The sequence below is a fragment of the Periplaneta americana genome, chromosome 6 (assembly GCF_040183065.1).
Source record: "Periplaneta americana isolate PAMFEO1 chromosome 6, P.americana_PAMFEO1_priV1, whole genome shotgun sequence".
Lineage (NCBI taxonomy): Eukaryota > Metazoa > Arthropoda > Insecta > Blattodea > Blattidae > Periplaneta > Periplaneta americana.
Genome location: NC_091122.1, coordinates 8,315,579 through 8,328,445, shown reverse-complemented (window position 1 = coordinate 8,328,445; position 12,867 = coordinate 8,315,579). Strand labels below are relative to the sequence as shown.

At 35.4% G+C, this 12,867-nt stretch overlaps 1 protein-coding gene across 1 annotated transcript in view; it reads right to left on the bottom strand.

The window, feature by feature from the left end:
- LOC138702176 (uncharacterized) overlaps positions 1–12,867 on the bottom strand; it is a 44,167-nt gene that overhangs the window by 17,582 nt on the left and 13,718 nt on the right. Inside the window, exons 3-4 of the mRNA XM_069829782.1 lie at positions 9,172–9,199; positions 5,277–5,305 (exon numbers count right to left, since the gene is read on the bottom strand). Of these exons, the coding sequence (XP_069685883.1) occupies positions 5,277–5,305; positions 9,172–9,199 (57 nt within the window). The remainder of the gene's footprint in view (positions 1–5,276; positions 5,306–9,171; positions 9,200–12,867) is intronic.

Below are 12,867 nucleotides of genomic sequence, written 5' to 3'. Positions count from 1 at the left end.
AGTGCATATGGGCCCGTGAGCAGTAAGGGCCCATCAGATTACTTTTTATTATCACGAATAATTATTCACAGATACATACCGGTACTATAAAATTTTGTAAGAACATTTGTTACATGAATCTGACATTAACCAACAATAGTAGAATTAATACAAATTACCACTTCATCATGTAAATGTTTAACTTTTATATAATTGAATATCGATTTCCAATGTTAACAATCATCGACACTACACTTGAGGGTTTCGGGATTTGCCTGAAATATGCTCCCTTCGCTTGTACCGAACACGTTCAATTGGCTTGTCCTCTTAACTAACAACCCCTGCCGGTCCACCGCAATATGCTAGTGGACTCGCCGAAAATATAAGCCGGAGGATTATGTGTCCTTTTCAGTAGGGCCTATATAGTATATTTCGTGATGAAACTTTCGTCTTTTCTTTGTCGTTTTTCTAGTAAATTCTGTTCGTTAGCGTTATCAGTGGACAATGGACAAATAGAAGCATAAGTCGGGAGCTGAGAAGCGCAAAGAGAGACAGAAAAGTTGAAAGATATTAAGAAAGGGAGTAGAACTTTGTTTGATGTTGGTGTGAAATTGAGCGATCTTGGAAAACTAAAAGTTGTTGTTGTTTTCTAATGCCAGGCGTTTGACAATAAAGTCATTTGACCTCTTGCACTCCAATATTTTTCAAAGATATTATCATGACCAGCCACTGAAGCACAGATTTTGAGGTGTTCCGAATCCATTTCTTGGTTTGAGTTGCACAATGGGCAGTTAGGGGACTGATATATTCCAATTCTATGCAGATGTTTGGCCAAACAATCATGGCCTGTTGCCAATCTAAATGCAGCTACAGACGATTTTCGTGGTAAATCGGGAATTAACTGTGGATTTTGATGCAGGGAGTTCCATTTTTTTCCCTTGGGATTGAGTTATCAAATTTTGTTTGTTGAAGTCTAAGTATGTAGATTTAATAAATCTTTTCACAGAGTAATACGTAGATTTAGTAACAGGTCTGTAAGTAGCAGTGCTACCCTTCTTTGCTAAAGCATCCACATTCTCGTTTCCCAGGATTCCACAATGGGATGGTATCCATTGGAATACAATTCTTTTATTGAGTGATATTAATTGAGAGAGCATTTTAGTTATTTCTGCTGTTTGAGATGAAGGTGTGTGTTTAGAGACGATTGATAGAATAGCTGCTTTGGAGTCTGACAATATAACTGCATTCCTAAATTTATTGATGTGGCATAGAAGATTCCTGAGACATTCACTTATTGCAATGATTTCACCATAAAAACTTGTTGTTCCATATCCAAGAGATCTATAAAGTGAGAAGAGACAGCACGTAACACCGGCACCGGCACCTTGTTCTCTGGAGATCAAGGATCCGTCGGTGTATAAATGAAGCCAGTTTTGTGGAGGGTACATAATATTAATTGTCTCTAAAGACAATTGTTTCAGTATTTCAGTGTTTACTTCTGATTTCAGTATTTCTTCTGTTAAATTTAGATTATATTCTATATTTAATAGAGTTAAAGGGTTTGGTTTAATTTGCAAGTTTTCTTTTAAATTCGGGATATTGATTTTCTGTTTTAATTCTTGAACAATGAATATGAAACTTTTTTGAGTTTTCAGTCTACAGAGAGGACTGTATGAATGCCAATTGTTTCCTGGTAATCTGATAAGGTTTTCATATTGAATCAGTGCTTTTTCTTCTATTGTCATTTTGATGCTGTTAATATTAGTGAGGAATCTCATAGAATCTATTGGAGTTGTTTTGATTCCACCAGTAATGAGTCTGAGAGCTTGGTTTTGAACATATTCTATGTCGTTTACGAAAGGTGAAGTAATTAAAATTTCTCCGCAGTATGTCAGCACTGGAAAACTAAAAGTAGCAGACAAGTTGTGTCATTGAACGTGTTGTTGGAAAACAAGAGCTTTTCCAAAAACAGTATTACACTATTTTCAAAATTCAAGACTGGAGAATGTGTTCCCAGAGCTGGGTAGTGTGGAGTGAAACAAATCAGAGAAAATAGTATAGTGACTGATTTGCTTCACTCCACATTAGCCAGTCTCTGGGAACACATTCTGCAATTTTGAGATTTGAATATAATACTGGAAAGGCTCTTGTTCCGTCACTTAGATGCTTATTAGGCAGGTTGGGGGTATTTTTTGAACAACACATTCAATGACACTTACAATTTGTCTGCCACTTTTTAGTTTTCCAAGGTAGCATGTTACCTGCCATGACTCAGAGTTAGGAACTGGTGTGGGTAAATTTGTTTCACTTGCACATATTAACACATCATTTTACTATTGTTTGCTTGTTCTGATTCAATACTACTGTTATCAGAATTTTTTATAGACAGCCACAACCATCAGTATTCACTTCTAAGCATGAACTGTTTTCATTTTTGACAATCTCAACTGACGGGCTTGAGATTTGTTTATTTTCTGCACCTTCACTAGCAACGCTCAATTTCACACCAACTTCAAATAAAACGAAGGAAATGAAAATGTATTCAGAGTAATAATGTGCCAAGAAAGGATGAGTAACCTTGGCGTCAGTCTGGAGAGCGATCTTGCTAGGTCTTTAAATTTTGATGTTTCAGTATAATTGATGATTTTGCGTCAGTGAAGTGAAGGAGAGTTTTTTGTTGATTTTGGCCTGCAACTCAGAAATTACAGATGTTTAAGGATAGTGTTTTATGAAAACAAAACGAAACGAAACAGATGACAACGGAAAGACTAAAGTTTCGTCACGAAACATACTATGTAGGCCCTACTGAAAAAGAAGCGTGATAAATGTAATATAGTGTGCTAATGCAAAGTTTTGCTACACGTTTTCAATGTGCCAAAAGTGTATATTTTTAGATTCGTATCTGTGTATGGGATTATCTTTTATTTCTTTTGCAAATAATTATTATGGTCAGAATAATTGATAACTTGTCATTTTTAACTTTTTTTCAACGCGGCCCGCGCACAATATTGCACAGGGGCCCAGAAATCCTGTCGGCGACCCTGCTGTGCACACATCAATATCACACACAATTTGTCATTATTGCGTCAAATGTAAGAACAGTTTTATTCTCCAAAAGCCTCTGCCTAGTTTCGAGGCAGTGTGAGATCAATATAATGTTTTGTTTCAAATTATATTAGACTACTCAATCATTATTGTGCATGCTAAGAGGTTATTTGTAGTTTTAATAATTGCAGTTTTCTAAAAGTCCCTGTGTTATATTCCATTTTGAAGTTAATTTTTCTAAATAATTATTGAATCTTTTATAATTTTCGCCACCACCTTTCCTACATTTTACTCCTATTAGTTACATACCGTCGCCTCTCTTAAAATCACTTTGAGCACTTAATTACATGGTTTTATATTAGGTCAGATTAGCTGTAAGGTAATTAAATTTGTGACGAAGCCAAAAATGATGAATTTTTCTTTTAGGTGCTTTGGTTTGGTTGCATTGAGTATAACTTCTTATTTAATATCAGGGCTATATTCAGTGAAACTAATAAAACACACAGCTGTTATAAAACGTGAAGCTTTGTGTGTTTTTACTTTTTACTTATTAACATAGGCATAATATGTAACTCAATTTACAAAAATACTAACTTCACCACTGCCATTTCCTACAACATTCGAGCCACACCCCTTTGTTATGACCAAACAAAACATGGCGGACTAGTGTTCAGTTGTCTTCAACCAAAAGGCGTTACAGCCATTCTATAGTAATATAACTCGTTGGTAGGTACTCAGTTTTCGATATTTTATTCAAGCCTTAATTCCGTAACCTTACGATTAATGAAGGCAATAATAATCTTTAGTATTAATTGTCTATAAACGGTTGAGATCCAACACTTTGCGCAATTTGAGAGGTGGTTTTGACATAGCTCATTATCAGTCTCCTTGTGAGTCTTATTCTGTACAACCACCTACACTCGAATTGTTTATTACTTAATTACATGTGTACCGTCCGGTCTTCCTTGGATTATTGCACTTGGGATTTTATCAGTCTAAAATTAACCATATCAGCCTAATTTGGACCTCCAAACGTCGGGCATAGCTGCGAGTACATTCATATAGTGAGTGAGTGAATTATCTCCGGACCACGAGAGCGGCAGCATAAATGTTGTGCGCTAGTTATGGGGAGAGCATGTTGTCGGTGATTCGATGCAAGAGAAACAATCATTTCCAAATACGTATTTTTGGGCATTAATAATTGTTCGTTTATTGTTTAAGAAACGTCTGTTATTCTCTAACTAGCCATAAAGCAACGTACTCATTTTTTCTTATCATAAAGGGTTCTTCATGAAAGAAATTCGGTTTTTCGAACCTAAAATACTTCTGTTATAGGTATTTATATACCTCACTTATGGCTTTTATGGAACCCGGAGGTTCATTGCCGCCCTTAAATAAGCCCGCCATCGGTCCCTATCCTGAGCAAGATTAATCCAGTCCCTACCATCATATCCCACCTCCCTCAAATCCATTTTAATAGTCTATTATTTTCCCATCTACGTCTCGGCCTCCCCAAAGGTCTTATTCCCTCCGGCCTCCCAACTAACACTCTATATGCATTTCTGGATTCGCCCATACGTGCTACATCCCCGGCCCATCTAAAACGTCTGGATTTAATGTTCCTAATAATGTCAGGTGAAGAATACAATGAGTGCAGTTCTGCGTTGTGTAACTTTCTCCATTCTCCTGTAACTTCATCCTTCATTAAACCTGAACTTGTCCGAAAACTCTTGTTTACAGGATTGTCGCATCACTTGTATCACTCTAAATGTGTAAGATTTTAACTCCCCGATCTTTGTAGTAATTTGCACGGAGAAATAAGAAAGACTAGAGGATTGTAAGGACTTTTTCCTAGCGATGTGAAATGCTATCCAAAGTTCCTCGGTAAGGGTAGAATAAACTTTAAAAAGTACGTGAAAATGTGTCCTTGCAAGGGAGTTCGGGGCCGAGAAAAACTGAATATGTGAGCTCCAAGCTTGTTGGCCACTTGTCCCACCTGAATTTTATTTGTAATACTTTCTGCCCTGCTAAATTATTCGGAAGATTTTGGATCGTGAACGATTGAAACGCACAGTACGAGTAGTATCATCTTGGGTTCCTCTCAGAATTGCCTGAGCCGTGATAGCTGGCTGGGACATACTGTACATCCGCTACGCTACTCCGCCTTCAGCTGGGAGATTGCTCACTCATCCGCTACAAAATCTGTGTGTAATGAATTCACAGATAACTGTCGATGTAGAACCTATACTTACTTCAGTCAGTTGATCTTTTACTCCACTGTCTGGAAAAGAAATGAAATATGTTATTACTATTGCTCAAAAGAATATGCAATAAAACTTAAAAATATTCAGTATAAATTAATAAAAATGACATTAAATTAGAAAAGGTTAACCTTGGCATAGAACCTTCTAAGTGTAAAATCAATGTTCAACAATGGGAAATGGTTCAATTATAGCATTTAAAAAGAGATTAATACAATGTATTGGAACTAATTCAATTTAAATCATTTTTGATAGGGACGGTCTCATGAGTCCAGGGTCCAACGCCGAAAGTTTCCTAGCATTTGCTCTTAATGGGTTGAGGGAAAACCCCGGAAAAAATCTCAACAAAGTAACTTGTCCCATCCAGGATTTAAACTACAGACGGCCAGTCTCCGGCTCTGACATTTCTCTTGGAAAGAGAAGAGAGAACGAGAGAGAAAGATGGTGACCAGCATTGCCAACCTGTGGTTGTGAAAAGAACCTCGAAATTCCACTGTGAATGAAACTATTCTGCTGAATTTTAAGCTTAAAACACTCTGGTTCAGTTTAAAGTAATGTTTATAATTCAATTGTAATTTGCTGTTACAAGACTTGAAGTCTGATATGCGAGGATTAATTCAATCGCAGTTTGCAATGCTGGGAGAGAGGCGGGCGCTAGAGGTTAAAGTTCTCAGCTAGAACCAACCAGCTATGAGCGTCTGATGTATTTAGTGCGATGTTGCCACTTCTTTTTTTATGCGAAGCACGTGGCAAACAAGTCCTTAGTTCTTTGTGTTATAGGTAGTACAGGCACGTACAGATGAAGTAGTTGTGTTGTTTTGTGCTTGAGGGATTTACTGTGCCTGTAAACTTTATTATCGGTATAGTAATATGGCCAGTGGTTCGTCAGAATCGAGAAATAAAAAAATCGGCTCTTTTAACAGCCAATATAATGAATTTATATATGCAGATTGTTAGTTTTTATTCTGTTATAATTATTTAGCTGTGTACGTTAACGAAAGCTACGATCTACGTTTGTGTAAAATGATTTACATACGCGTTCGCATTAGTGTTTTTTTTGTGATCTACGCTAGCTGTGTACATTAACGAAGGATGTGATCTAAGCTAAATGTAAAATGATTTATAGGCATGGCTACGCGTTCGAATTAGTTTTTATTCCGCGCCACAAAATCGGCCGGCGAGAGCGCGACAGTTTTAATTCTGTCTATACGTTTCGGCAACACTGTCTCCCTCGGTCACGAGAAACGTCAGGGCCGGAGGCAAGCTAACCGTTTCTCCACAGCGGTGGGCTATATGAGTGTTAAGGGTAGTGATGAGTAGAAAATCACGGTGATCGAAAAATCACGATCACACCTATGATTAAACAGCTGTTTAAACAGTGACTGATCACAGTTCGAGGGCTAAACTGCTCACTATCTGAATCTGAGACAGTTCACGTTCTTTTCTGACTGCGTGCGCTGCGCTGCCGTGCTTATGCTACCTAGTGACAAAACTGGGAACTATTACGCCCGCGAACTGTGAGTGCCCGATTTTAACAATATACTAAGTGTAGCCAACTCAGTAGATTTCAGGCTGATCCTGGCAGATTTCAATTTCCCAAAGGCGGAAAATCTACTATCGTCAGCCGACAGCAGAAAATCTGGCAGGCTTTTACATTGCTTAATTGATTCCATTATATTAAGCTGTGACATTATAAACTGATTACACTATTCAACTAGTAAAATTACAATAATAACAACATTTTAACAAATATGAAAATGATTTTTAAAATAACAATGTTTCATTAATTTTCTGAGTGATGTGTGAATTATGTCAAAATTACTCATTTTCAGTTTTTTTCTATATAATATTTCACTTCAGGAATACTGGACAAGATCAAATTGACAATCGTTATATTGGCTAGCCGGACGACAAATGATCAGTTTGTCTATAGCATTAAATTAAATGAATAGATAGATAGATAAATAAATAAATAAATAAATACCGACTTTCAAACCTTTAATCTGTTTTTAAAATGATGAAACGCCTGTATTTACACCTCTGTATTGTGCTTACACGGAATTCTGTAAAATACAAACACATAACCTCAACATTTTCTCGCCCTCTCCTACCACGTGCGAAAAATCGAGAGCATTGAAATATCGCAGAGAGAACTCTGTGTATCAGGTTTCGGTTGATCTATTACGTAAAATGGACGACTGCAAGACAGTGACAATTTCTACGGTAGGTATTGACCGGCTAAATAAATAAAAAAAAAAAGAAGGGGGGTCCAGACAAATTAATATTAATAAGTGGAAAGATGTGTCACTAAAGTCGCTGATCGATAGTGGTCTTGAGTATATAACAAGGAAGATGAAGTCGCAAGTAAGTGCGAAAGATTCCCCAAGTAATGTAACTTCCTGTCTGTTATTTTTTTGAAGTATTTTATTAGTTGCATTTTAATTTACACTTTACCTAGCGCTAGTTGCTCTATGTTGTGTTTTCTCACAGTATTTCGTAACAGGAACAGTTTTGTGGAAATTCTTGTAAGGAGATGTGCTCACAGCTTGCTCTTGATGTCGGAATAGAGCTGTTTAAAATGTATAACTCTCTTACAGCCAGCATTTAAAAACTGTGATTGTTATTGTCTTAGTCCACACCTGCAGAGTAACGGCTAGCACGTCTAGCCGCGAAACCAGGTGGCCCGGGTTCGATTCGCGGTCGGGGCAAGTTACCTGGTTGAGGTTTTTTTCCGGGACTTTCCCTCAACCCAACATGAGCAAATGCTGGGTAACTTTCGGTACTGGACCCCGGATTCATTTCACAGTCATTATCACCTTCATGTTATTCAGATGCTAAATAACCTAAGATGTTGATAAAGCGTCGTAAAATAACCTGCTAAAATAAAATAAAAGTTATCATCTTCAGTATTAATAAAATTTGTACTTAACTGAGAAGTCATTTGATGTATACAGAATATTCTGTACAGGACTTCAAATTCCAACGCTCAACAATTTTTCAACTGTAATATTTAATTTTCTTTATTCATTTGTTATTGTTACAACTTTGATAGATTGAATGTTGTCCCTAAATCTCAATATTGCAGTTATTTTGTAATAATAGTAATATTATTTGATTCAATCTCGTATGTTTAGCCTATTCATAACATGACATTGAGTATAACTTTAATAAATTAGATGGTGTTGATTGATACTAATACCATATCTTTAAAAAATAAATGTCATAAACACTTGGTTCATAATTTAATCTTTTTATTGATTTTTTATATTTCATTATATTCTGATTGCAAAAAAAACTGTTTGTCTGTTTTCCCCAGTACTATTTCTGTGGAGTTAAAAATGTCACAAACTTCTATGATGTGCAATATGACTTTGAGTAACATACAATCGTATACTTCGCTTGGTGTACAAAACATACTGATGGAATAATGGTCTATGTTGTCCGTCCGATAGCAAATTTATGAGCGGAATTAAGATGCAACAATCTCTGTTCCTCCTGCACAGTTAGCAGATTGTAACATAGACCGTTATTCGGCCAACGCTTCAATTGCAGAGAATGCTTTCCGTGTGTAATACAGAAACCGAATTTACCTTTCTGCAAATTGCATTATTTCGTTTATTGATGTGTTACAAGTAAGAGCCATTCGCATGTGTTAAAAGGGAAGGAATTTATATGAAGCTCTCGTAAAATGTAATTGGGAATATCGTATATTTCGTCGCCTTGGTGAATGTGGTTTATTTATTACAATAATTAGTATTGGCAGCTAGTATTTCTTAAGTAAGCTTTCCCTACAATAGTTATCCTGTGAAAATTTTCAGTCAAGTCTAAGCCGTAATATTCCGTAAAAAAAAAAAAAACTTTGTAAGATGCTAATGTTATTACTTACTTTTTGTCTCATCGATCACCTTTTGAGTCTGAAAATAAATGAAGTAAATTTGTTTAAGTGTTTAAAGAGTGGAAAAAATTAAAGTCACTGTAATGATTTGATAGGAAGGATAGAAGAGAAATAAAGGCGGGGTACAATGTTTCAAGTTTAAACAGTGAAGTAAGCCCTGTCCGTGAATGGCAGCACTGTCGGTCCAAGTTTACCCGTAAGTTATTTCTCGTCCATAGGACTTTTACTTTTAAGTGAATGTATCTGTAACACACATTGTAGATATTTGTACAAGTCTTGCTGTCGGAATCTCTGACGGAGAAAATAGGAAACAAAATGGCGTATGTATGCAGAGACCGGTAAGAAATACGCCCTAAAATAAGAGAAAAGCAGCAATACACTGACATGCAGTGACCAACCCGGATAACCACAAGATCATATTAAGCTACGGTTTTGGCCAAATAAGGGATATTTGTCTTGACGGAAGTGTTTTATTCGGGTCACTGGAAGATCTTTGGAAATTATGAAGGAAATGTCAGCCTCAGACATAAGCATCATCATTGTGGACCTCGGGCTGACGTAATTTAATCATGATTGTTACTTAATACCAATCTGTGGGTGTTCTGGTCCAGGGAAAATCCGTGTTTGATAGAAGAATGAATCGTTTAATATGTTACTTAATTAACATTGCATTTAAAGAATTAAAATACGATAATTTTGGTCCAGAGAGACTCATTTGGTCTAAGGATAATTCCTGTGACATGTTTCTTAATTATTATTATGTACAAATAATTAAAATAGGATCATTTGGCTCCGGTAACATCCGTTTTGGTGCAAGGATAATTAATTTAACATTTTTCTAAATTATTATTTAATGCATCCTTTAATAAATCACTTCAAATTAATACAGAGTGGATTGTGTACGAAGATAATTTTTTATGTTGGCCTCATTCTACATCTTTTTTCCTTTGTTAAGTTTATTTATACACGCTTTAACATATGTGATCATGTCGCGTGTTGAGAATGTGTGAGTATACCAGTAGGCCGTTTTTACTCTTGTTGAGTTCCTGTTTCTATTGTGTGTTGTAAATGGTTTGTGTTCATGCGACCTGTTTATAGATTTTGATTAATGTTTATCGTATTGGTAATTGAGACGGTGATGAATCATGGCATGTAAATTTACAATTTGACATTTGCCTTTATGACTAAGGGAAACCATGAAAAACCCGAGTCAGATTAGTCGGCCACAGAGCTTGAACCCGTGACCTCCCAAATGCGATCTTAAATTCTACCGCCTGAACCAACTCGCTCGGTTGTGCATCATTGTTTATATACAAATAAAAAAGTGGAAATGAAGTGGTAAAAAAATATTGTTTTAAGAAACACAGGAAACGAATATGGGTAGGCCTGAATTATGAGCGCAGGAACGCCACTTCGCGACACTTTGTAAAATAACTGACCTCCAGTGAGCTCAACGGTAAAATGCTAAGTTTTACTCTGTATTTGGCGCACTAAAATGCTCATATTTACTACAAAACTATTAAAAATACTATTATGTTCTGTGGACAAAAGAAACTGAAGTAGAATATAAAATTATGCCGAATAAAGTTTAAATACAATAATTGCGACAGAATATCAAGTTTTCTGTGCGTAAGGGTTGATTTTTTATCTTACCCCACTCCCCATAGGACATTAGTCTTTCTAGAAAAAACACACTTTCAAATGGTGAAGGAATTATCCAGATCGGTTAAGTAGTTTCTGAGATTTCTTCATACAAACACACAAACATTCTCTGTATATTAAAATTGATAAAGATTTAAATATTCATATATTTCCATTATAGAATACAAATATATCCGTATAAAAATAGTGTTAAGTGACTAATATTCTCAGTTTGTTGTATGCAAGGCCGCCTTAAATAGACGGCGTCATTTGTTTTTATATCATTATAGCCTGTTAATCTGAGGCGGCGTTGGTAAAAGTGTTGTTATTTCAAAACTCTTTTATCTCGTTAAAGATCAGTTCTGTCAAACTTTTTCGTAGAATAAAACTTATCGAAGATCATATTTAAAGTAACGTTTTTCATGGAAATCAATAATAAGAGAGATATTTCGATTTATTTAATTCAGGCTCCCTTATAATCCCCCTTTTGAATAAAGTATTTTGAATGCCATATACAGTAGTATAAAATCTATGTTAGGACGAACTTAATTAACATTCAAACTTTCATAGAAATCGGTTTAGTCATTATCGCGTGAAAAGGTAACAAACATACATACATACATACATACAGACAGACAGACAGACGAAGAAAGTTAAAAAAACTCTATTATTGGTCTTAGGAAAGCTAAATATGCTTGAAAACACCAATTATTCTTAAAAAATGGAAAATCACCAGAAAAATTTTGGTTACAGATTTATTAATAGTATAGATTTCATTTCTATTATCATCATTCTCAATGATGTTAATTTCTGAAAATTCAAAGGATTCAGAGTGAGGCTTAAAATCTGACAGAAGTCCGAAGTTTATCAGTTAAATGTTCACCCTTCAATCTCGATCTTTTTTTTCCACTTCACTTAATTTAATTTCGAGAAGAATTGTGTTGTAGGGCTGGGAACGGAGCGGTTCGGTTCGGAGCAGTTACTGTGACGTCATTACTCGGTTGATCCGAGCACAGTACGGAGTACAAATGTGTGGCGGCAGATTTAAAATATAGATGGAGTGTTTTACAAGCGTTGTAGTAAAGCGCTTTCGGTTTTCCAATTGACGAGAAAAAAAGTGCTTCTCTTCATTGCAAAATGGCGGTTGCAAATTTTATTTGCGTGATTACAACTATCAGCGGAGTTATTTTATATGAAAGGCCTATTTAACCTTCAGTTCTTTTATATATGGCAGACGAAATAAAATTCATAAAATACTTTATAATAATAACAGCTAATAAATTATAATGCGAGGTGAACGTTTCACACTGCAGCTAAGTAAAAAAGAAGATAGAAAGAAACGGGCTCGATGAAGCGCTGCCTAAAACACCTAAAAATGACACACAGAATTATTTACTACTAGCCGTACCCGTGCGCTCCGCTGCACCCGTTAGAAATAAATATAAAGTAATTACATAATTAAAATAGGACATTTGATCCAGGGAACATTCGTGTTTGATAGAAGGATAAATCGTTTAATATGTTACTTAATTTAAATTGTATTTAAAAAATTAATATGCGATCATTTTTGTCCAGAGACCACTCATTTGGTGCAATGACAATTTCTTTAACATGTTTCTTAATTTTTATTACATGCATCCATACTTTAATGAAGACTGACATAACATTTAGATTTAATGTGTATACTTTATTTTACTTGCTATATGTTTCCATTGAATTATGATAATAACATAAGTTAAACCCTTGTTTTCTACGTATTCAGTGAATGGCGCTTGAGCCACTATGGTTCTGAACCCTTCAAATAACTTAAATAACTTATATTATCTTATCTTATCTTATATTATATTATATTATATTATATTATATTATATAAAAATGTGTTGATAACGGACGTACACCGATAAGTAAGTTTTTAATTAGTTTTGGGAGCTCTTGAATCTCAGGAGGAACAAATTTTATTTTACAACAGCGCAACGTAATCTGCTTGGCTCATCACCCAATTTTTTTGCATTGCATTTAATGCATATGCATTTTATGTATTTAACA